This window comes from Xiphophorus couchianus, chromosome 13, assembly GCF_001444195.1.
Source record: "Xiphophorus couchianus chromosome 13, X_couchianus-1.0, whole genome shotgun sequence".
Taxonomy (NCBI): Eukaryota; Metazoa; Chordata; class Actinopteri; order Cyprinodontiformes; family Poeciliidae; genus Xiphophorus; species Xiphophorus couchianus.
In genome coordinates, this window is record NC_040240.1 from 29,504,870 (window position 1) to 29,531,702 (window position 26,833).

The 26,833-nt window shown below is 41.6% G+C and overlaps 1 protein-coding gene across 1 annotated transcript; it reads right to left on the reverse strand.

Annotated features, from left to right (window-relative positions):
- On the reverse strand, positions 1-26,111 carry LOC114156660 (terminal nucleotidyltransferase 5A-like). The gene is made up of 2 exons (XM_028037222.1): positions 25,686-26,111; positions 1-2,001 (listed from the first exon to the last, which is right to left on the reverse strand). Exons 1-2 carry the CDS (start codon positions 25,839-25,841, stop codon positions 979-981), a joined length of 1,179 nt encoding a protein of 392 aa, XP_027893023.1. The 5' UTR covers positions 25,842-26,111; the 3' UTR covers positions 1-978.
- Between the last annotated feature and the right edge of the window lie 722 nt (positions 26,112-26,833).

Consider the following 26,833-nt stretch of genomic DNA (forward strand, 5'->3'; position numbering starts at 1 on the left):
GGTCTTCAAACAATATTATCGTTTATCGCAATAATTTTTGAGACAATTAATCGTTGAGCAAAATTTGCTATCGTGACAGGCCTACCCACCCCTGCCACCACCTGATGGTGGTAAAGTGCTTCCGAAACAATCCTAGGTACGTGTTAAATACGCATCAACAGGCAGCTCAGCTCTGTAGAAGGGTCCTACAGGATCCCAACATGTACTAGGAAGGCAAATCTGGCTGTTTGTTTTTTGTCACAAATGTAATGAAAACAAAGAAGCGCAACCCATCACTCTTATTGAGACGATGGTATTATGTAACTAGTCCTGAGATGGACTGGCGTTCTGTCTAGGCTGTACCCAGTCTGTCACTCAAAGGTCACTGGACATAGACACCAGATCCCTCACCACCCTGCTATGGCAAACGGACGGATGGATGGTGGTATGGATGGGCCTGACCAGCGAATATCAGTTTAATACAATATCAGAGTAGCAGAAAGATACAGGATTTATTTCCAATAACCATATTTGCCCTTAAACTCGTACTAAATCTTTTGGGAGTTTATTTCATATATTTCCTTAAGTCTCTGAATCAAAATAAAAACATGAGTTATAGATAACGCTATAATGGATGGCATTACTAATATGCTATCTGGTAGTCTAAGCAATTTAATCACTTCAGATTGTTTGTTTTATTTCTGTATAAATAGCCTTACATTACGCCACATGTTATACTGTAAGAACATCAGGCTGGCCCAAGCCTCAGCCTGACTCATCAGTTTAGTACTAGTTGGTGATATTTTACATCCACTGGGTCTGTAAGCTGTGCGACCCGTACCATCCAGAATCCCAGCTGATCCAGGAGAACCAGAGCCAGAATGCAACACCGACACTTGTTAGGGAGGCAGCGGGGAAAACAAAACAATAAAACATGCTCACCTTATAACAACCTAAAGGTCAAACAAAAAGATGTTCACATATTCCTAATGATACTCCTCAGCTGCAAGGCAGCCATGTCTGGTAAGAGTTACTGCGCACGGACATGGACTGAACCTGTGCCACGTAGTAGTTGCTGAAGTTGACGTCTCTGACGTAGGGAGCAGGCTGGTAGTAGCAGGTGATGTTGGACAGGGCAGGGATGGCGTTGTGTTCGGCCATGACACGCAGCGCCAGAGCGGATATCAGAGCCAGTGTCTGGCGCCGTTCGTGGCCCATCAGACACACAGTGCTTTCGTCCACCACCTGCCTCAGCGTCAGCAGGTACTCGTAGCGCTTGTGCTCGATTCCCACAAAGTGATTTTGGAGATACGCCTCTAGCTTCCGCTGCTGCTCGCATATGTCGGGAAAATCGATGAAGAAGCGCGAGCACATGTAGCGCTGCATCTGCTTCATGTGGCTCTCCGAAGACGGACGGAAGCTGCGCACCAGCAGGTGGCAGTACTTGAGCAGGCCGCCGCCCCGGATCTCTTCGGGGCTTCGGGTGGCGATAGTTCTGGAGCAGAGGTGTTCCAGGGCTTCCTCAAAGTCTCCGTACATGCTCTCACCCTGCACGCTAGGGTGGAAGGTCTCGGACATTGCCCTCTCCGAGCAACGGTCGAAGAGCAGCAACGAGTCCAGCGAGATCTGAAAGGAGTCCACGCTGAACTCGAACTGCCTCCTCAGGGAGTCGACGAACTTTAGCTCCACGTTCTTGCCAGTGTTGTTGGACAGCGAGATGAGGCTCCAGCGATCTGTGTCGTTGCAAACTTTCACGAGTTTTTGCACGTACGCCTCCTTCAGGGCCAGGGCCGTGATTCTCTCCCTGCACACGCCTTCAGGCAGGAAGTCCACCAGGCAGTCCAGCACCACGTCCTTCACCAGGCGAAATGTTTTATCGTCAGAAAGACGGAGGCCAAATATTAGGTCCAGGTCTTTGTAGCCGAGGCCGTTGTCCTGGTGAAGCACGTGGCTGGCTGCAGAGCCGTTCAGCTTCACATCACGCACAGCCACACCCTTCTCCTCCAGTCGAGCTCTGACCACCTGAAACACACAGAGAAGGAGACAGAAAATTGAGGGATATGATCATAAGAAGGTACAAGTCAAGGTAAGCCTTCAGGGTCTATACATCCAAAAAGATGAATGCCTTTTCATTCCTGATTCAGTTAACGGCTTTATCCAACCTGCTGTTAGGAAATGAAAAGCAGAGTTGGGTGAATCAGTTCAATATGTTGAAAATATCGACTCCAAGTCAGTAACAGTATCAGTTCGACACAAGTGTGGCGAGATGGACACTTTGGTTTTTGACTCCCTCTTGAATTTTTGTTTCTCTACTCTAGTTTTTCAACTCTTAAAAATATTTCACTTCGATTTGCCCTTAAATTATATATTTTCCACTTTGAAAAAAAAGCACATGTATTTGTGTTGACTCTATTGTTTCTGCTTATCATATAAGCATGCTATTAGTGTATTTTAGACACATGAACTTTAGCTAAATTCTGTCCAACATTTTAAACAAAAATAATTCAAAAGGGAAAGCAGAGAATGCAAAGAGGTCAGAAGTTTGATGATACTGAAATAATCATAATGATCAGTATCAGGCCCTGTATTTATCTTATTCATAATAAAACTGCAGAACCGCACACCTCTAATGTTCCACTAAAAATAATGTTTCACAGAAAGGCCAAACTGTTTTATTTTGTTCTTATTTGACTAACTACACATCTTGCTTGTGGCAAATAGGACTTCTTCTGGGTTTTATCCAATAAGAGCCTTCAAGGACCTTTTTAACTCTCCCGTAAAGGTAAGATTTATAGAGTGCATGACTAACACAGATTTTTTTACACTGAAAAAAGAAAAGAGGTGATCCAACTTGAATATATTGGTTGTTAATTGGTCACAAGTCATCAAATTAGGTTTATCGAAGAGAATTTATGTTGTCAAGTTAAGGAAACATAAAGTAAGTTTGTTAAACATCATTAAATTATTTGTAAAAAAAATAAATAATTTTAAATTGCAGATCCATTCTCTCTTTTTTAGCGTGTAAGTCTAACAATGACACCAGTGGTAGCCATTTGTTGCTTAAGATCTTCACAAAACACTTGTATTTTTTTTGCAATTAAACGATACAAACATAGACTACTTACTAACTCTGAGGGGAAATGGCTTAACTTTTTATTTCAATTTAAAATAAAACACACCTTTCCACATATTTGGTAAGATAAAAATTTCATTCTGCCCCAAACTTATGCTCTACTTTGTGTTGCTCTAGTTGATCAAATCTATCCATGAAATAAAATATATTAATTTTATCTGTCTATAGTACATATACAGTATCCAAGTATATAAGTAAAATATTGTTATCTATCCATATAAAAAATAAATGTAACAACTGACAAACGTAACTTGACATTTTGTGAAGTTACATTTTGTAACAACACAAAATGTAAAAAAAAAAAAAAAAAACATCAAGAAATTTGAAAACTTTTGCTTCATTTTTTGTAGGATTCCGGTCCAATCAAGTGGTACAAAGTCCATGAATCGGATTCTGTTTCAGAAAACTGCTCCAGAGCACCAACAGTAAGACGATTGCCTAGAAAAATGTGATACATCACCCAAAATAATGACACCAGAGATAGCCAGCTGTTGCCTGCGGGTAACACTGTTCCACATACTGCAAAGCAGATCTCTAGGAAAGCATAAACCTGCTTTAGCAGACTGATCTGATCGGCTGCACAGGAAAGCAACAGCAGACACAAACCACTGCTGACTGAGAAGATGGTTTATTTGAAGACTGGAGCCCACGCCGCTCTGCTGGGAGAGTTGGGAACATTTGTGAACAGTGCAGACACATTCATGTTTCCTCTCAGTTTGACTAAATCACTGAAGCTCAAGAACTCAAAACACAGCTGTCCATTTAAAAACTTTCACTGAGCCTTAGGGATCCATCATCGCTGTCATGTAGTTATGGATTTCAGCACTAACAGATGTCAAAGTGCATAAAAATACTGCTGGGGTATTTCTTAAACCCCAACACTTGGTCGAGCTACAATGCTAGGTTCTAGTGAAACACAACCATAAGTGAACAATCTAAGAGTACTGGACTTTAGATGAATACCCTGCATAAGACGTTTTCTCGTCTTAATATCAGTGGCTTTTACTTTTTCCTTTGGTTGTATTCATATTCCTGTCGTTCATCTGAGGAGTGGGAGGGCGAAGGATTGTTTTTAACCATCTGGCTGTCTTCTCAGGACCTGCTTTCCTCTTCATAGGTACTTCATAGGGTCTTAGATAATTCCTTACAGCCTCATCAAGGTTTCTGATTGCCTGTGGGATCCCAACGGCATCTCTAGCTGTCTTCACTATCTGCATAGTTGAAGGCAACATTGCGGATGTTGAAGCCTTTCAAACCCCTCAGCAGCCATCACCGTGCTCCTCTTGGATGTCATTTGGCCACATTTACTGAATGAATTACATTCCAAGGTTCTTGTTGTACATCCTGTTTAGATGTATCTGTGATGGACAAAGGACGGACATGGTGATTGCCGTAGTTTGTTGCTAGATTTGATTTTAAAACAGTCACCCTAAAAAGGAATCAAGAGGCACTCCACTTTGTTGCATAAGAAGGTGAATAAACATGTAAAAATTCAGGAGCTTTTCCTTTGTCCAGCTGATACCAGACACCAGCTTGTATCTAGTAGTGTCAAGAAAAAAACAATCTCCACATTTGATGGGGTTTTTTTGTCTTAGACAGAAACTTAACATCTGAAGGATGGTAAGTTGTTTATACAGTGCTATTTATGCTTAAAAATCTAAAAAAATATATATATATATACTCAGTCCAACTAATTAAAAAAATATATTGGATACTTTGTGGGAAGAAATTACTCATGGTTTCACAAAATCTCTGACCTCAGTTTTAAAAGTGGGTCTGAGTTAACGGCACGTCCCAATCCGTCTGTGTGTCCTGTGAGGAGCGTACCCTCGGGGCCCGACTCTGCCCCTGGCATTACGTTCATAACAAGTTATGAAACAGACTAGTGCACTTCCCACATGACGCTCCAGCACCTGGTATGCGCAGCAAGGGGAGACACTTCCGCCAATGCCGAAGCAAAGAAACCTTGTAAAACAGAGCCGCAAACACACCAGACTGTCTGGTGTTGACAACGCCTTGGCAACAAATAACAGTCTCTCCACTCCAGTTTTGCTGTCTCAATAGTTTCCTCAGCTATTTCATTAAAAGTTGAGGCCTGGATCTGTTTTTATTATGGAAGTTTGAAATTACACAACTATTTACCAGTCCCCAGTTTCATGGACACCCACGAAAAGCTCTCGGCAGTGAGTCAGACGATCTTGCCAAGCGAATGGCAGCTGAGATCGAGCAGCACCCTGACCTTCAATTCCCTCCACAGCAGTCAGTCACACAGTAGCCTGGCAAGCAGCGGGGAATGATGACGATGATGATGGTTTTTCCTCTGGTCAGAAAACCTTCCCAGAAATGTCTTCGCATGGGTGGTCGTTCCACCTGTGTGCTGGTAGCAGTTGAGAGTTTTTGTTTTGGGTCAATGAAGTATTTGTTCCATCGCTTCGAGGACTCATAGAATGTCTCGGGTCGCTCTGGCTTTATTTGACTAAATTATATCCAAGAGACAAATTTAGGGAGATTCCAGGCGCAGCAGAGTTTTGAGTGGCCTGCATAAAGTTAATGTTGTGAGAACAACTCGACACAACTGGGGGGTTGATTTAATTTGCTCAATTTGCCTCCAATCTTGCGGCACCAACATGTGTTTAATTACTTTACCATTTGAAATGAATCTCAAAAACGTGTCTAGTGAACCACCAACTGCCATTTTAGTACGACCAGCATACTAAATCTGACGCCGCTAAATGAGATTATAATTTAAATTGGACCAAGTCTTTTTACTATACATGTGTGGCGGAAAAACATATATAGTAATAAATCAATGTTCACTGTTATACTTACTCAGCTATGCAGTGGGTCAAAAAATTAACATATTTCTAGAGGTGATATTGACATGAAATGTTCATTAGACGTTAAGTGTAACTTAATTCTCTGGTAACTTAATTAAGTTAACTTCTTCTTAATTCTTAACTTATTAGTTGTGGTTTCTTTTTATGTATGGATTAGTTGGGTTGCTACCAACACCTGGTTATGAGAAATAAAGTCATATTATGACCATAAACTCATAATATTATTAGAATAATGCCATAGTATTAGGAGAATAAAGTCCTATGAGAATGAAGTCAAAATAATGTGAGAATAAAGTTGTAATATTGTACTTTTTATCCTCATGGTAGTACAAATTTACTCCAGTACTATCTTATTTATATGATATTATGACTTTATTTTCATAATTTGATCACTTTATTATATTTGATGGCATTACTAAATAATTTTTTTAATTCATTTTCTTAGCAATCTATTGTTTGAGCTAAGTTTTTCGCTACATTGATGAAAGAAGATGAAAGAACTGTTTAAGTATTTAAATGCTTTTACAAGGCACCATGTTCTATCATCACAATGACAAAAAAAGTGGATTTGAAGGCTATATTTCCCTAGCGCCCTCCTCTGGGAGCCATTGGTGTCTTCATTTTCCTCAGCCTCAACAAAAAGCAGAGTAGCTGGTTGGTCCACAGCCTGGCGAGTCGGACGCTGACGACCGTAGCATCTGGTCTTTGCTTATCTAACGGGCCTGTTGCGCAGCATTAGAACGGTCAGTAATCCATTCCTCACGGTCTGATTCATATCCAGGCACTACTGTCCATGACAGAGCAGCTCCAGAGTCTCCCCACCGCCTTCCCCTCCAGCTACGAAGCCCTTTGGTCGAGCGTCTGCGTTTGCCATTGTGTCGTGTGACGCAACACGGAGGCTGGGGAGCAGCCTGCCGGACGGAGCAACATGAGCCTCCGTCGTGGGTTCCGGCTGTGGTTTGATGACTGCTGATGTTAAATAAGTCTGAGTGCAGAGGTGTCATTAACAGTAGAAGTTTTTCCTCCACTGCTCCCAGCGCTCACTCCTAGCCTGACCGCAAACAGATGGTATTCAAATGTGGGCCGCGGACGAATCTGCTGCTGAAGGAACGTGGGTTGAAGGTGGTGAAGGGTGGAGGTGAGGAGTAGGGGGTTGAGGGTGAGGAGGGTCAACTACTAATGCCATCATCCACTATGGTATGGTAAGGGTTGATGACTAAACCGCTTCCAACTGCCTCATGTGGATGTCTCCTTCTGGTGACATGACAAGCTTAAAGGGGCAGTATCATGTAAAAATAAACTTTTTCGTGCTTTACATCATGTTGTGATGTTATTCCCTCGTTAAAAACATACGCAGAGTGTTGCTTTGATTCTTTCATGCATGTTTGAGAAATAATAATAATTTTTACTTTATTCATCCCAGCAGGGAAATTATTTCACAGTTACAGCACACGACAGGAGCTGTGTCTGCAGGCAGCCAGCTGAGCCGGAGCCATTTTTTGAAGGAGGACATGCGGCAGAGGTCGTCGGGACCGGGAGTCAAACCCGCGACGTCCGCGGGTCTAAGGCCTCCAAACGTGGGGCGTGCTAACCCGCTGCGCCACCACAGCACGCCCCCAAACATTCATAGAAGATAAATCTTTTAATCTCTAGTGGTATACAGCTGAGCAAAACATTTGGGTGGACCTAGTTCTGCCTTCAAGGGCAAAGCTCCTCCTCCAAGCTGCAGTTGATAAATCTTCAGCTCCCCTACCCCCTTGCAACTCCTCCACTCAGCTCCTTCAGACTAGCCAGCAGCAATTAGCAAACACCCAGTGGAAATGAGCGTCAGCTGAGCTCATTATAGGAGCTACTTCTCAGAGCAACATTGGTAAAAATGTTGTTAAAGGGATAATAGAGGAGCCATGTTGTGATGACTTCCTGAAAGCGGATTTTCAGAAAGAGTTTTTAAAGAGACAGAGCCCCAATTTCAAGGAGTTCAATTACAAAGTAAAAAGATTTTTAAGTCATTTTTGATGTATAAAAATATTTTATACAACTGAAGGTAACATAGTTACTTGACTATGCTACAAAATACCACTATGTGCCTGGAAAACATAATACTGCCCCCAGTGTTGTAGTCAAGACCACCTAACCAGAGACCAAGACAAGACCAAGACCAGAGTGTATCGAGACCGAGACAAAACTAAGACTTATAGGGTCCGAGACCGAGTCAAGACCAAGACCAGCGCCCCGCGCTACATGACACAATAAAATGTAAAATATGATAAAAATTGCTAATCAAATTGATCTGAAAGATTCACATTCCCATAAAAACACTTGGATATTAAATACTTAGAGCTGAAATAAATTGAACCAATATTAAAAGATCTAAAAAGATAATACCCTGGGCATTTGCCCATATCGTTCATGACAGAAATCACCACTGTCTGCACCATTAAACAATATGCAATAGCAATTGAGGCAATGCCCTGACGTAAACAACGCTTAACTATGAACACTGACCAAAGAGCAACAAGCAAGAAGTAACCAAGCACAAGGCGCTCACCATGGTAATGTCTACCATCATGGCAGACATTACAGCTGCCACTTTGAACAAAAACAACGAATGAGCAATGCGCATGCTCTGCGTGCTCTTTCGTTATTGTATTTTTTTAATTGCTAATTAAATAAATATCAATGTATATGATTAAATAAAATAATGATAGCTACTGCAGTGTACGCAGAGCATTACAAGAACAAAGAACGGCTCTCAGTGAGGATCCAGTCCTAAATTCTTAATAAAGAGAAGTTCAAAAGACTCGGATCGTTCGTGAATGTTACAGTGACGTGCGATGAGTTTCAAAGCTGCTGAGGCATTGACTTAATCATAATCATGTCTACATATATAGACCCCCTGCATGTTATTGTTTACACAAGGAAATTTTGTGCATGCGGACAAAGCTGGAGGGAAAAAAGACAATTCTTTAACATGTCATCATAGCCGCGCTGCCGCCGTAGAATAATTCTGTTAACTCAATCAAACCTGGACATGTAGATGTTATTAATTTTGTGCTGTGCTCCACAGCAAAGGGAAAAACTGTTAAAGTACAACTCAAAACCACTTCTGTTTTTCTCTGTATCAGGACAGCTACGCGCAGACTCGTTGCCATAGCAATTGACAACAACGCCACAAAAGAAATACTGAAATATTTCCCACTCAAAGAGCAGAACATTCAGTCTGTTGCAGTAGTATGGTTTTAGGCTTAATGTTTATTTTGGCATTATTAATAAGTGATTGCTGTGGTAAGAGGAGAAAACTATAAATATATCGCTGTACTTGACTTTACTGTATGGCCAGCTCGATGTTACTGTCTCTTACTCTGCAGTCACAATGTCTGGGATCATGAGCGCCCCCTGCCATGAGGCAAGAGAACTGCCTGCCTCACCTCCAATCTGTTCGCTGCCGTTTCTGATCGCTCCTCAGCACATGAAACACGTTACACACACATTTGGTGACAAAAATCACTGTACATTATATTATATAAGCTAAATTACGGAAAATCAGTTCATATATTAAATGTTTTTAACCATTTTATTGGCGACATACAGACAGGAGGAACATGCTCTCATAGAATGGCAGTCAGTGCAGTTAGAAAGAGGTTGATCAATCCCAGGTGAGGCTCAGCTCGCTGCTGCCTCACCTGCTGCTCTTCTGAGCATTTGAATGGGAAAATGCAAAAATTCAGCTTTTTTGAAGAAAAAATCATCAGAATTGGTTAAGCTATATGAAAAATAAGTACTTTATAGTACAAACCTCAGGGTGAAAATAGCAATATAAATTATTTTATCATTATATAATATAGTTCCACACGTCACTGATGTCACATCACTATATTGCAGACTTTTGGACACAGTGTTGTCCCATATTCCTCAGCGCCCAAGACCAAGATAAGACCGAGACCAAATGCGGTCAAGTCCGAGACGAGACCAAGACCATCAAAAAATGGTCTCGAGACCAAGACCGGTCTCGAGTACTACAACACTGACTGCCCCTTCAAGGTGGAAGAAATTGTGGCCTAACATGTGTGACTTAATTAAATATTTGTATCTCTAACTTATCCACTGGTTTAAATGGTGAGAAATACATTTCATTTAGTACCATTGTGACATTTTCTCAAGTCATGTTGCTGTATCCCATAAAATACTCCTTCCCATGGCTACAAGTTCTGCTGTCTACCCTAAGTATTTGTTGAGTCATATTGTATTTAAGTGCTTTAGCTGGACCCGCAAAGATCATTTCATAATTGCTAGAAAAAGTAAACTTGTGCCATCCATTTGGAGCAGCAGTGTGGAGGGGGAGGAGGGTGTCTCCACAGGTTCAAAGCCAGAAAGCACTTATTTAAAAGGCAAGAAAGCAAACTCTGACAGCAAAGTCCATCTCACAGTGAACTATGGCAGACCCCAGCAGCAGAGGTCAACAGACCCAGACAACAAGGTGGAGAGAATGAGCCGATTTATTCCCCTTCGGAGACTGAAGACTAAACCCAAACGTTTTTCACACATGCTCATCTCAGTGGCAAGTGGAGACAGTTCATATGACACATAAAACATGTTTTTATACACAAATACAAAATCTGCTGTCACCAGAATACAGCATGAAAAAAAAGGAAATCATGAAGAGAGCTAACAATTTTTCAAACCACTGTACAAACCAATTGTGTGACCTTGCACATTTATTGACCTGCTGTCCCACTGTCTTGTATTTTGTAATGTGGGCTGGCATTTTGAAAAAAAAAAAAAACAATGTGAGGAAGTGAAGGGTTTCCAGGTAACGCTTTTCATTCGCTCCCACTCCGTAATGAAATTAATGGTGTTGAGTTTCATTACAGCATCCATCCATCCATCCATCCATCTTCTTCCGCTTATCCGGGGTCGGGTCGCAGGGATAGCAGCTTCGGAAGGGAGGCCTAGACTTCCCTCTCCCCGGCCACTTCTTCCAGCTCTTCCGGGGGAATCCCGAGGCGTTCCCAGGCCAGCCGAGAGACATAGTCCCTCCAGCGTGTCCTGGGTCTTCCCCGGGGCCTCCTCCCGGTGGGACGTGCCCGGAACACCTCACCAGGGAGGCGTCCAGGAGGCATCCTGACCAGATGCCTGAGCCACCTCAACTGGCTCCTCTCGATGTGAAGGAGCAGCGGCTCTACTCTGAGTCCCTCCCGGATGACTGAGCTTCTCACCCTATCTCTAAGGGGGAGCCCAGTATCTGCAATCTCGTTCTTTCGGTCATGACCCAAAGCTCATGACCATAGATGAGGGTGGGAACGTAGATCGACTTGTAAATCGAGAGCCTCGCTTTTTGGCTCAGCTCTCTCTTCACCACGACGGACCAGTGCAGCGCCTGCTTGACGGCAGACGCTGCGCCAATCCGCCTGTCGACCTCCCGCTCCCTTCTTCCCCCATTCGTGAGCAAGATCCCGAGATACTTGAACTCCTCCACTTGGGGCAGGACACCCGACCCGGAGAAGGCACTCTACCCTTTACCGGCTCAAGACCATGGCCTTGGATTTGGAGGCACTGATCCTCATCCCGGCCGCTTCACACTCGGCTGCGAACCGCTCCAGAGAGAGTCGGAATAGTTTCATTACACATTTTATTTTATTAATTTTTGGTATCAAAGTAGATGTACTGGGGTATGGGGAAAAAAATGAGGTATGGGACTGAAGCTACGATGCTGAATAAATGCCACCAGGTGGTGACATAACGACTAGCTGAATTAACCAGAAAGGAAGTGACGACACAAGTTTCAAGCAAACAGCATCCTCAGGTGAGTGAAGCGTCCAGATAACATTAAATAGGACTAAATGTTGTTGTTTTTGGATCATTGGTGCAAAATATGAGCTGCACTGACTGTAGCAGTAGGGCTGGGCGATACAGTTTCTAAATAAAATCTCTAATTTTTTTCATACCAAATCCGATTTTAATCTTTTTTTTCGCTAAAAATTGACAGAAACTATTTTCAAAAACTTGTTTTTATTTTAGTCATCCCTTTTAGGATTTGACCTGAATTCAAAGACCAACTGAAGAAAAGGGTGCAGGTTTTCCAAAAATTAATCTTCATAGACAGAAAGTTCAATTAATTGATCAAATAGATTTATCCCCAGTGCTTTTGTACCAGAGGGTACAATCTCGTTGTAATCTGTTGATGACAATGACAAATAAATCTTATCTTATACATGTGACATTCACAATGGGATTTATTTTTTCCTATTCTAACATGACTCTCATCACTATTGAAACAAAAAGGGTGAAGGACATAAGAAAGACAGATTGATATGGATTTGATGTTTCCAGGAAACAAATGGATCATTGCTTATGGCAAAATGCATTCTGTTTTATATTTAAAACAGAATGCTTAGTTAAAATGCATAGTTGTGGTGTTAGAATGTCTTACTTTGTCTTGAAGTGAAAATGGACCAGTTTGAAACTCTCACAATATGATAGCCATGGCTAAAAATAGAGTGACATCTTTAGCCTTCAATAATTTTGATTTATACATACAAATTTAGTAAAAAAAAAAAAAAAATTAAACACTAGCCTGAGGTTGAGTGCTTCACAAACAGGTCGCTCTTCAGTTTCTGTTACTTTCGAGAGTTGAAATATTTCCAAAATCTGAATTTCTCCAGCAGTTGAAGACAGAATTAAAAACAGGAGAAACAGTAAAGTCTTTTACCAGCCCTGTAAAAAAAAAAATCCATGTATGAAAGATTAAACAACAGAAGCCTAAAAGGTGTTGAAAAGTCAAGAGTCGGCCAAGATGTTCAATCATCTCTGGAGTCTGAACCGTGAAATTAATTTTCATTCTTTCTCCATTCTTCCGTTTCGATTAAGTATCGATTCTTTGAAACAGCAGAGACGGGTTGGGCAACATCAGGCCAAAATCTAAAAAGAACAGATTTTGGGGATTACTTTATGATTTGAGATTGTGTTTTTAATTTAGAAATATGAGGGTGTCCATGAAACTGGGGTTCAGAACTTGCAATGAATTTTTTCCACACATTTTTGCACACATGTGGCTTTGTTGAACTTTCTGATGGTTTTGTGCCGTTCCGAACTTTGTGTTCTTTCCGTTTTTATCAATCCGGGGCAATTCATTTGGAGTAGTGAGCACCTGTTCCCACTATTAAAAAAAAAGAAGGTGCAGTCCATCTTCGTAATCGGTTCCGGACGAAATTTCCACGCCAGAGGCAAAGGCGGGAGGACTTTTATTTGTTTTCTCTTTTCGTCCTGAAAACAACTGCCAACTTCTCAAAAAGTCAGCAGCAAGTCGCTACAAACAAACAGAGTTCCTTACTAAGAGCCACACGAGCTAATTCTGTTAGCGGATTTTAACAAAGGACAAAAACGGTCGGAAATGTTACGACGCCAGACTTTGAAGGCTTCTGATTGGAGGGATCGACGTTGTTGGCAACCTGTGGCCATATGTTGTTGGCTGCCGTGTCAGAGCAATGTGCTGCACTGTTTAATACCACCAAACACTTGGTCCACAGTTCCACAGTGATTCATACATTTTACAAGGGATTTCAAATTGAATTCCATCTGCTGCCGATTAAACCAAACTTTGTTTACATGGCTTAAGTTAATCAAAGCCCAAATTATCCTTGGTTTGCTTTGTAACTTGACATCATATCCAGCCAACACTTGTCTAAAAAACACACATTACTCCATCGGTTGTTTTTTTACCAACAGATATCAAGAACACAAGATGTGCAATGTGCATTTGATCAGTAGAAGATATTCCTCTTAATGTCTTCATTTAGTAGAAATCCAGTCTAGTTACTCCCTGAGTGTGCTGCCATTTAAACACGAGGCAAAGATTATTTGCACTGGAAGCGGACGTTGGGTGTTTCCTGAAACATATGCTGAGAAAATGTACAGCATTTAAAGTCAGATTGACTATCCAATGTCTTATCAGCTTATTTAAATCGAGTCACATTTCTTAATTACTTGTGTTGTTGCTGTTTGTATTTGTTTTAAAATTATTATTATTATTTCTTTTGGTGTTTTATCAAAACTCTCTCAACTGTAAATGAGATCGTGGATCTCAAGGAGACAACCTGTATATATATATATAAATATATATATAGGCCTGTCACGATAGCAAATTTGGCTGAACGATTGTCTCAAAAATTATTGCAATAATCGATAATATTGTTTGAAGACCTTTTTACACTGAAAATGATGTAAGGGTAATGCAATTTCTTGCCAAAGATAGATACACTTTATTTTCAAAAGAACACTAAACACTGGAGCTGATAAACAAAATAAACAAAACAACCAAAAACAAAAATAAAATGGATTCTCAGTCTCCATTAACAAAAAATGTACTGGAAAAAAAACTAAACAACATAAAGCCAAAGTGGAAATAAATACTGCATTCAACCTAAAGAGTGCAGATTATGAAGTCTGTATATTATGTTGCCCTTCAGTAATAATTAGATTTAAATAGAGAAGATGGGCACATCGACTACCTGATGCAATAGTTCACACTACATGATTTTTTGCTCCTATTTTTCCCCTTAAGACAATCTTAAAACGTTGGTCTTTCTAAGATTGTGTGGTGTGTTACGGTAGATCGTCCTCCGATCTAAATCAGGGTTTTTTTCCCCGACTACGATCTTTAACTCCACCTGTTGAATGTGACAGGTAGCCAATCAGAAAGCCTGGATTCTCCTCTATGCTTTCTGAGGGGAAATTACGGAGGGGAATCCCAAACAGCTGACACGGAGCAACCCAGAGATGATATGTGGAAACAACATTAATGTTTATTCAACATGCAAAGAATATAGAAATGACAAGAGGAGGAGTTGGAGCGAAATTGCTACCGCAGTTGATAAACCCGGTAACTTTTCAGCTGTTCTTCGTTAACGTGATGTAAATAGGTTATAATGATTTTAATTCAGGCAGGACTTTACGCTGACACTAGCCACATGCATTGCAGGTAGATTGTAGTAAAGCATTGATTAATGTCTGGTTTTAAAATTAGTTCACTGGATTTGCAGCCATTATTTTGTGCCCATTGTTGGACACCACACGGCAGGACCGAACCCGGTGGAACCTTTATACCTAGGATTTCTGTCGGCTAATGTGTGGTCTGTCAGGGTTTGAAAATGGGCCGACAATCGGCCGACAGCTCTAAGATCGTGTCTTGTGCTGGGCATTAAACTAAGGAAATGAGGAAGGGAGGGTCAGTGGAGAGCACCGGAGTTTTTTCATTTAGTGTCATTAACAGAAAGAGAAAAAGGTCGGAAGAGACTATAGTGCCGATAATTAAAATGACGTTGATAGTTTTAATTTATCGTACGATTAATTGATTTATCATTTATCGTGACAGGCCTACTAATAAGGAAATTAAGGAGAAGTGGGAACTGGAGTCTAATATAATAATAACAGATGAAGAGTGGGAAGAAACATTTAGATCTGGACACAAATTAACTAACAGCCCGACATGGAGGGAATTTGACTGGAAGGTTAAGATGCGTTACTTTAACACCCCGGTTATCACATCTAATTATGGTAAAACATCTAGGCTTTGTTGGAGAAATTGTGGAAAGGTTTGGGACTGTCTGAAGGTGCTCGAGTTTTGGAAGGAGGCGCAAATGGATATAAAAAATATTTTAGGTATTTATTTGGATTTGGATGCATCCGTTTATATTTTAGGAATAATTACCTCGGATATGATCGACAAAAACAATAAATACTTGATTAGAGTTTTGCTTAGGGCTGCACAGTGGCGCAGTTGGTAGCACTGTTGCCTTGCAGCAAGAAGGTCCTGGGTTCGATTCCCGGCCGGGGTCTTTCTGCATGGAGTTTGCATGTTCTCCCTGTGCATGCGTGGGTTCTCTCCGGGTACTCCGGCTTCCTCCCACAGTCCAAAAACATGACTGTCAGGTCAATTGGTTTCTCTAAATTCTCCCTAGGTGTGAGTGTGTGTGTGCATGGTTGTTTGTCCTGTATGTCTCTGTGTTGCCCTGCGACAGACTGGCGACCTGTCCAGGGTGTACCCCGCCTCTCGCCCGGAACGTAGCTGGAGATGGGCACCAGCAACCCTCCCGACCCCATTAGGGACAAGGGTGAACAGAAAATGGATGGATGGATGGAGTTTTGCTTATGATTGCGAAGAAATGTATAACATATGCTTGGTTGAGGCCACGGCCTCCCGATATTACAGAGTGGAGAGATAGAATTAGAAAAGTCTACACTATGAAAAAAACAACCTCAAAACTACAACTCAAGATGGAGACCTTTGAAACAAAATGGAGACCTATAACTAATTTCATATTGTAACCTTGACACCTCTATTTGTTTGTTTTCTATCGTTCAAATTTATTTTGTATTATTATCTTTGTGTACTTTTATTGCTTTCATTTGTGTTCTCATTATGTCTACTGTTGTCCCTATCACTGTAATTATTGTAATGTATATATCCATGGATGTTGATGACTATAAGTGTCTCTTAACGGTTCTGATGTCTATCAGAAGGAATTGTATTTCGGTTGGACTGTTTCCTCCATCAACATTCACTGGAAGACTTTTGGCAGAGCTGGAATTGTACGACCAGTTTGCTTGGTGTGGGTTAAATGTCTGGAATAATCTGCGTAAATAAGATGTAAACTGTGAGTTGTGTCAGGGGTGGAGATGTGTATGTGTTGATATAAAACAGTTTTTGAAAATTAAAAGTTAAAAAAAAAAGGTGGGTCCTTGTAATCCTGTTTTGAAAAGTCACAAACCAGGCAATCCTGAAAGAGAAGACAACACCAATAAATACCCGACATGTGCATTGTGTTTCTGTGTTTGATATGATGTAAAGCACTTTGAAATGCCTTGCTCCTGAAATGTGCTATACAAATAAAATTTGATTGATTGATTGATAACATTCATGGAAAAACCTCACATAACCTTATATTAAAGCAGAAAATACGGCGGCTACCGTAAGGAAGACTTACAGTATTCAATTATGCTGCATAACTGACCAAAACAGTAATGCGAGGAAACGCAAATGTTTTTGCGAGGGAACGCAAAAGAAAAAAGTTTTTCCATGTCCCCTAGAGGGCTCCGTATAGATTAAGGTATACAATTGTAAGACAAATTAAATTTTATCTAACTTTTTTTTTTTTTTCCAAGATGGCGCTGGCACAGCTGGCTGCTTGCAGACGCAGCTCCTGTCGTGTGTGTTAATCTGTGTATATTTGCTGTAACCGATTAAGGATCCGTGCTTAAAGAACCCATGGATTGTCGGTTGGGCTTTCCGCGGTGGCTGGATGTGGTTCTGTCGCTGTTCTCCGCGTTCTTCTGCTGCTTTTTCTGCTCTTTGTTGCGGAGAGCCTCGTTGAACGGAGTGGCGGCATTGTTTGCTCGCGTGAACGGCTGATTGCGCTCTGTGGGCCTCTGCTGCTGCCCGGGGGCAGGCCTGTGGTCCCAGAGGGGTTGCGGAGGAGACGACGGGGTTGCGGGTCTGGAGTTAAACGGAGGGAGAAGAGGAGACGGCACAAACCAGCGTGTAGGACCCAGAAGGAGTACATGGAGTGCAGTATCTTCTGCTTCACGGAAACCTGGCTGCACTCGCTTATTCCGGACTGCAGCGTGGAGGTCCCTGGATTTTCCTTTCCAAGAGTCGGAAGAAGAGGGGCGGCGGGATTGCACTTTATGTGAGTGAGAGGTGTAATCCCGGTCATGTTAACGTGAAGGAAAAGATTTGTAGCCCGGACACTGAACTTCTGGCTGTGGGAATGCGGCCGTATTATTTGCCGAGGGAGTTTACATCCGCCATTTTGATCGCTGTTTACATTCCCCCATCGGCTGATGCAGCGGTGGCCTGTGACATCATCAGCTCTACCGCAGCCAAACTCCAGACTCAACACCCGGACGTTGTTATTGTGTCTTGTCTCTTGTCTTGTCTCTATAAAACAGATGGTTAGTCCACATGTCTCATTTGAAACCCTTTTAATGACTCCCACCTGAGTTCTTCCCAGTACAAAGTGGTGAGAACTGGGAGACCACTCCTCCAATGTTAGCATAGCATTAGCATAATTTAGGATCATCTAATATGCAGTATTGACCACATTTGTGGTGTATGACACTAGATTACCATTGCCACAGCCTCCCATTTCTGTTTGAAATAACCTTAGAACCAACTAAAGCTACATGTACCTTATCTAGTAAACTTTTTTGTTTTTGAAAAATAAAAATTAGAAAGTGTGCATATTCTGCGAAAATGCAAGAGTGAATGCTTAATGCTTTTGTTGAAGATGCCAAAACGTTTGAAGTCAACTGCTGAAGACTTGCAGAAATGCAAAAAATAGGCACCAGACGCACCAGAACAAATTATAATCCTGCAAAGTGCCTAAATGGGATTTTTATAACAGAGAAACTGGCGAAGAGGAGTAAAAGCTTTTGAATAATGGAAAAATTCTACCTAAACAGTATTAGAAATTGCTGGAGAACAGCGGTTCCTAACCTAAACAGTAGGGTCACCGCAGTTTATAAGGTAAAGTTATATAAAAGGCTAAAAGTAGCTAAAAAGCTAGTGGTTGCATTTAGGCTTCCACTTGCATGTTCACTTACAGTAATATATTATATGCAATGTAAAAAAAAAAAAAAACTCATGTAAAACCTAAAATTTGAAAAAGACAGAAACGTTCCCCTATTCCCTCTGATAAAAACGGTGGGTGAATGAAATCCAAAACTTTTATGGTTCCTGAGATATCGACATTTGTTTGGAGGCATCGGTTAGCACAGTGACTACAAAAAGCATACCACATGCAGTACGAAGAAACCAACGTCAAAAGCTCAAATTATTCCCAGGTATTAAACAGCACAAAAGCTGTTAAACTGCCCAACTTCAAAATGGCCACTGCCTTGTGTCCTCCTTCAGCCGTGAAACTGGATGATTGATTGCCATTAATAGGTAGGACCTAAAACATCAACTGTTAAACACGACAGACATTTTATATTGTAATTCTCAATTCTGCCACAGGATGGAGCGGTTTCCCCCATGAGGTGAAAAATTCATAAAAACCTGAATATTATAAAAAGTATAAAGGTTATGACTACCAAGAGATATAGCCGGCATTAGGAGAGCAAGCTGAGTAGTATAAAAGTTGAATGGTGAAAATAGCACAAAGTATGCAGGAGAAGAAGCGTGGCGAAATTTACCGAGCAACCAGCAAAGTGGAATTCAATAGTGTAAATGAATGCCTACAGCATTCACACTAATAAAAATGTGTAGGGCGGTAAAGTGAAGGGACCAATGGTTCCCTGGCCCAACCTGTTCTGGCCAAGCTGCGCAGGTCACTTCCAGTTCAGACTTGTGGGAATAATGTATTTAGTGCCCACAGATTTTTTTTTTCATAGCGCATGCTCACTGTGAGCTATTAGTACCCCAGCAACAGTTGCCATGCTGCTGACAATGATGCCATCAGCCTGATTTCAAATGATGTCAGTGTCATGAGGCCCTTCTAAGGATGCCTCTGTGATGTCATAGTCCATGACATCACCAACTGATCAGTTGAGTCAGTTGTCAGTCAACACAAAATTCATTTGGACACTTTAGCTGACGGAATAAAGATGAGCAACGAAAGTGAAGTTTATGTGAGACCCAAGGTCTCCTTTTGGAACAAAGTAAGAAAGACTTGTTCTAACAGAGTTCATCCTGGGCAAACCACCCCAGATTATCGGAAGAGGAAATTTCTTGGCGAACTTCTTTGGAAAGTAATAGAGAAAGTGGCAGACGGCCCCACGATGCATCTCGTCAGAGAAATCTTTTCTGAACACAAAAAACTTTTGGCCTTACTGCTAAGGAAAACAGGGGAAGTAAACGTGGACGTTCGTTCAGACGTATCAGAGGAACTCAGCGAAAGGATTTTCCAGAGCATTGCGAGGGACGCGTTCCACTTTGCTTCGGGACTTAATTTGATTGCACTTCTCGACTACCCGGAAGGACATATATTTATTGTGAGAAAATTCAAACGCCACTTGGAGAATCCTGTTCCTAAAAGGAAAATGTTTACAACTACGAAAATAAAGATCAGAAGGACATTTTTTCTGAATGAGGATTTGTATTTTGATGAAAATTGCCTGAGTGAGGCTTATACTCAGGCAGACATGGATCCAGCTATGGTGCTTATAAAATGAAGGACACCGACCCTGTCCACAAAAAGCTTGCTCCAAAACTCTGGGAAGCAGTAAAGGACATAGATTTTGTATTTTTTGAGGAGATGGAGACAAAACTCGGCCAAGACATCTTTCAACTTCTCAGCGGCAATGATGACGTAGTTAAAGAATTATTGTTTAAGATGATAAAAAGTGAAAACCCGATAGTCATTTACAAACTCACCGAATGTTTCAGAAGAACCCTGGCACGTCCAAGGAAAATTCATCTTAAGAAAAATTATCTTAGAAAGGCGTGGAAGTGGATTGAACAGGCTGTCTGCTGTGGAGAGGATTCAGAAGAGAGTCAAGACGTTTTTAACAATAGACCAAATGTTGAGCCTCGCCCTGCCTCTGACTCGGGACCGGCTTCTGACTCGGAACCGGCCTCTGAGTCGGAACCGGCCTCTGAGTCGGGGCTGGCCCCTGGCTCGGGGCCTGCCACTAACTCAGGTCCGGCTCCTGGCTCGGGACCGGCCTCTGACTCGGGACCGGCCTCTGAGTCGGGACCGGCTCCTGGCTCGGGACCTGCCTCTTACTCTGGTCCAGCCTCTGAGTCCTGTCCGGCCTCTGACTCGGGACCGGCCTCTGAGTCCTGTCCGGCCCCTGGCTCAGGACCGGCCCCTGACTCGGGTCCGGCCTCTGACTCAGGACCGGCCTCTGAGTCCTGTCCGGCCTCTGAGTCGGGGCTGGCCCCTGGCTCGGGACCGGCTCCTGGCTCGGGACCGGCCTCTGACTCGGGACCGGCCCCTGACTCGGGTCCGGCCCCTGACTCGGGACCGGCCCCTGACTCGGGACCGGCCTCTGACTCGGGGCCGGCCTCTGACTCGGGGCCGAGTTGGGACCGGCCTCAGAGTCAGGACTGACCTCTGAGTCGGGCAATAGGGCGAGTCGCCTTTTGGCATTTCAACTTATGAAAGCCCAAATAAATAGACATGTCCCCAAAATAAAACCCCCCTCAACTATGCAGACTAAAACACAACCCAAAGAAATAGCTGAAGCATTCGCAGAATACTATAAAAAACTATATGATAATACAAAAACACTCAGGAAGATGTAACATCCTCTTTTTTCAAAAAGATTAATCTCCCAACTTTGTCAGAAGAGTCGCTGGAAATGACTATAACTTCACAGGAAATTATGAATGTTATTAAAAACCTCAAAAACAACAAATCCCCGGGGACAGATGGACTGCCAGGGGAATTCTACAAAACATTTAGCCAAGAACTAACGCCAGCATTATGTAAAGTATTCAACTATGCACTAACAGAGGGGGACCCCCCTAAATCATGGTCTGAAGCCATTATATCGGTAATCTATAAAGAAGGTAAAGACCCAACTATGTGTGAAGGCTATAGACCTGTGAGCTTATTATGCAACGATTTAAAAATACTAACAAGTATAATGGCAAAAAGAATGCAAAAATATATAGCTAAATTGATTAAACCAGACCAAACGCGATTTATTCTGGGGAGGCAGGGAGCAAACAATATCAGAAGAATATTAAATGTAATGTCATATACAAAATTTAAATCATTATCCTCCCTTTTAATTAGTTTAGATGCCCAAAAGGCTTTTGACAGGGTAAAATGGAGTTTTTTATACCAGACATTATTGAGATTTGGATTTTCACAGCAATTTGTTGAATGGGTGAAAGTAATCTATAAAAATTCAAAATCCCGAATTTGAATTAATGGGTACTGTTCAGAATTTTTTGATCTCAAGAGAGGAGTTAGACAGGGGGACTGTCTAAGCATGGTTGTTTAAGAAATGAGGAGTTACTCATTGCATCAGCTGGGGTTAAATAACTTGTTGCCAGCTGAAAGATAACAGTTGCAAATTTTTTGCTCAGGTCCCTCTTGAAAATGAGATCTAGATCTCAACGGGGTTTACCTGATTAAATAAAGGAATATATATATAATATATATAATCGCCTATGCAGTACTTATCCAATAGGAGGCTTGTACCTATTTGCTTAGTTAAATCCAGGTGGCGACTTTTTTTTTGGCCAGGCAGTGTATATATATATATATATATATATATATATATATATATATATATAAATATATATATATATGAGGTCCAGCAAATAAAGAAATACAAATATAAAAAGTGAATCATGTGTTAGGTGTTCTGTGTTCAGTGTGTGTTCCACATAGGAAGATCATTGGTGGTGCACCACCTCCACCCTCCATTAACTGTGTAAATAATTATTGGTTTGCGGATAAATAGACACTGCTTATGTAATGACAGTTTAAAGGCTCATTAAACTCCCATAAACCCCTATGACGTTTTCCACCAGCTAATCTGAATTTCCACTAATTAAAGGCACCAAGAGAGAAATCTACTGCAGGTGAGAAATTTACTGCTTCTAATCTTTTATTAAAACCTTGCTTCAAATAATTATGAGCTGTCCCTTTAAAGAGATCTCAGCACCTGTAGAGCAACAAATGATGATGAGTGTGGAAGAACAACTAAAGCTCCAAATCATAAATCAGCTTCCTGAACTTTGATGTCTGTATAACGGCAGAACGTGTTTCAAATGAAGTTTTAATGAATCAAATATCTGACTTTTGTTGTAATCAAAACGAATAAACCTTAATCTGCGGCTGTTACACCAAAGACCGTTTCAAGCTGCATTAAACAAGATTTTCAGATTGTTTTGTCTGGAGCATTTCTTCTGTGACCTGGCAACCTTTAAAACACATCATTATGTATTTTATTCACCCTTTCTCAAAACAAAAAATAACTCATACACTTTCCCCAAAAAAAATAAAAAGCTGCGCCAGAAACGCAACAAAAAATCCATTGGGCTTTTCAGCAGCAACAGATTGCCTCTGTGGAACACGTGAGGGAAGCGGTGGGTGAATTTTCCGAAAGCCGCTCCCTCTGAGAGGTCCATAAACAAAAGAAGAAAAAATGCAGCGGTTCATGCAAACAGAACTGCTTGGAGTCTCCGTTGCCTACAGGACTGTATAATGAAGGAAATAGATTAGCGGGGGGCTGCTGGGAGCAGATGCTGCCTTGATGGTAGAGCCCTTTAAAGCACATGTGTGTTTGCACAGGAGTTTCCCTCACCCCCTCCATAACCTCCTGACAGGATGACTTCTGAAAATATAAATTTTCTAAAGTGAAATATTCCGCGGATTAAAGCACCACCTGAAGGACATTCATTAACAACGGCAGCGCAGGCTTTTCCTTTTCACATAATTTGATTTACTGGATAAGAACTATAGAGGAAAAGTGAGCTAGTGGAAAACCGCAGTCACAGTGTTAGCTCATCCCCACTAACATGTCTGTGTTACTAGTGTGAGCAGTTAAATGTGTCATACACTCCAAAAACACAAAGGCTTACCCAGGATTTTGGGTCTAGTTTCTAGAGCAAATACCTTAGTACACCTGAAATAAGACTAAACTAACTTACAAGTCACTTTTCAGCAAGATTTAGGAGCTTGTTTTAAGGTAATAATCCCTTAATATTAATGAAAAAGTTTTAGTTCCACTGGCAGATTATTTCACTTATATAACATTTGGAAAAACATCTCATTATAGATGATATAATCTAGTACGTTTTCATCAATATTAAGGAATTATGAATGTTCCTATATCTTGCTAAAAAGTTACTTATACTTTAGTTTTGTCTTATTTCATGCGTACTAAGATATTTGCATGAGAAATTACATTACACCATTTTGTACTTTTGCAGTGAAAGAGAAAAGAACAGATGATTAACAAAGAAGTGTCATACAAACAGCACTTCCAAATAAGAATTAATATGAATGGAATGGATGGACATAATACACAAACTCTGCAATAGAGCAACTGACTAAATTAATATTAATGAGTGTTGTACTTAATATAAAGTGGACATGCGTTAATTTTCAGGAGGTAAATAAAATGTGTTGCATACACTGAAGCTTTAATTTGCAAGTTCGACTATGTCAAAGTCGTAAGCATTATCAGAGCCGGCCCCAGGCATAATCAAATTGAGCTGTCGCTGAGGCCACCTCTCCTCCAGGCCAGCAGGCGGCGCCAACAACACTTGACCTCTCAGACAGAAAGTAGGTCTCTGGACTTCACATTTAACAGTTTCGAATTATTTATGTGGAATCAAAATACTCCACTGGGTACGGTAAGCCAGGAGCAACATTGTCAGAGATGTGAGCGAACCTGCCAGAGGAGTGATCATAATGCCAAGGAACTGTAACTCTAGACATCAAGCTGCTTTATTTTTACACAAATGCTGCGTTATGCAGAAGTAGGTGGAGCGAGTCATTTTATGACCCTTTTAATCATAGAGTACACGATTAAAAGATACATTTAATTGGATACTCTACCGATTAAATTGGCATCCATCTCTTTAAGAACCTTTCTGACACTCCCCCTTCAGCATGTCATCACAACAATTATGACGTTTCCAGCCATTCTTAGGAGCATTGTACTCTGTATGATAAGCTCAGCAGACTCTCTGCTCCTCCAGGAGTTTGCCAATTCTTGCTGCCACTAGTCTGAAGGAGCTGAGTGGGAGAGTTTAGCTCTGTGAGGCGGAAGCTCAGCTGGAAACTGAAGCTCCGGGGTGGAGCTTTGTGGAAATAGGCAGAGCTTTGTGAGAGCAAAGACACCCCAGAATGGTTGCCATGGGAGATTGAAGGATTTCTCAAACATACATGAAAGAAAATCACAGCAACACTCCAGAATGGTTTGATTTAAAAAGAACATTTAAATGGATAAGACTGCCAGCAATTGTTGTCTCTAAATTATCCCTTGATGTGAGTGTGTGTGTGTGTGTGTGTGTATGGTTGTGTGTCCTGTCTGTTTCTGTGTTGCCCTGCGACAGACTGGCGACCTGTCCAGGGTGACCCCGCCTCTCGCCCGGAACGTAGCTGGAGACAGACACCAGCACCTCCTGACCGCTCTAAGGACAAGGATGTTAGAAAATGGATGGATGGATGGATGGATGGATGGAAGACTGCCATCACCTGTTCCATAACATAACATGATATAAAGTCCATTTGGCATAACGCCTCCCTCCACTTTTAAGTATTTTGTAGATGCCCATAAACTTGGTCCACATTCTGTCAAAGGTCTTCACAAAATCATAAAATAATCATCAAACTCACCTAGCAGTGAGATTGATGATATGTCAAACTTAAATAACCAGAAGTATTGGCTCTATACCAAAATATGCAGCATGACACCCCTAGTGTTAACTGTTGATCCCCTGAAGTCAGGTATTGTGATCCGTAATAGTAATCACAGAACATACTTTTAGTTTAATAGTTATGATGTTATCAGTTATTGTCACTGTCTGAATCGTTCTTGTTGGAACTAACGATAACTAGTTGATTTATGTTCGGACTGTCTGAATTCTGCAGTGCTTTAGATGACCAAATGAGCACTTTAGTCATTTTTATTGAATAAATAATCCGAACTGGAAATGGGGGTTAGAATCAGGGCTCTGCTGAATCACGGGCCGGCTCTGTACATTTTCTTTTCTCAAGTTTATCATAAAAAAAGAAGAAGGGAAGAAAAAAAAACATGCACAAACTCACCTGAATGATCTGTCGGGGCTTCACGGAGAGCGTAGGGAAGTTTCCGCGGCCGTGGATGGGAACGCTCTCCCCGAGGATGGAGTCCAAGCGGCGCACCTGATCCCAAGACAGGACGCTGAGCCGCCGACTCTGCTCCGGGGCATTACCGGACGACATGACGACCGGGGGTCGATGGACACTGCTGCGGGGCACGAGCACTCCTCTCGCGCGCTGGGATGGTGGCGGGAGAGTTAAAACGACAGCGGCTCGAGCGTCGCTTCCCTTCACAGAAAGATCCAGAACCGCCTCGGTGTTTTGGAAAGTTTACTCAAAAGCCAGCGGACATCTCCTACAAGCAGCCGCCGCTCTTCGTGACCGTCTCCCCTCACCGTCTCCTCTCCGCAGATTAAAGATCCTCGCGACCGGGTCTTTTCTCACCCGGCTGGGATTACCACGCGCCTCCCCATTGGCTGGACGCAGATTTCTGAGGGCTCTGACGCACACAAGGGGCGGCACCGATTTAACACACCTACCTCAGGCGTCAGGCGGAGGTTCTGTCACAGGAGGAAATTTGAGAGCGCTCCATAGGACTTAAAAAAATCTTCTGTGACATGGTATCGTAAAAAAAACAGAAAGAAAAGAAATCAGGTTATTCAGACACACTTGTTCCTGTAACCGCAGAAATGTTCTCAATCGGGGAAAAACTCCCAGCACTCTCTCCAAACTATTCACTCCAGTCTGTCGCACGGTTTTAAATTAACATTCACTTTTAATTTTCACTTATAACATGAAAAACTGTTGTTACAAGTGAAAAAAACAGCCAGTGGAACTAGTACTTTTATTTTATATTTAAGAATATAGACATAAAATAATCCCATATATGGCTGTAAAGTTATTAGAAAGCAAGCTTGGTTTTATTTCAAGAATACTAAGATATTTGAACTAGAAACTGGACCAGGGATCTGCAACCTGTGGCTCTCTGGACCTTTCACAAAGGCTCTTAATGCTTAGGTCAGAATGAACAAATGTCTATGAACATACATATAATTAATAAAAATGTAGAGTTTAGCACTTTATGTATTTTTATTGCATTTCCACAACAGATTGAGACAAAAAAAGTCTCTTTTTTCCCCCTCTCTCTTTCAAAATGTAAACATAGAAATAAAATG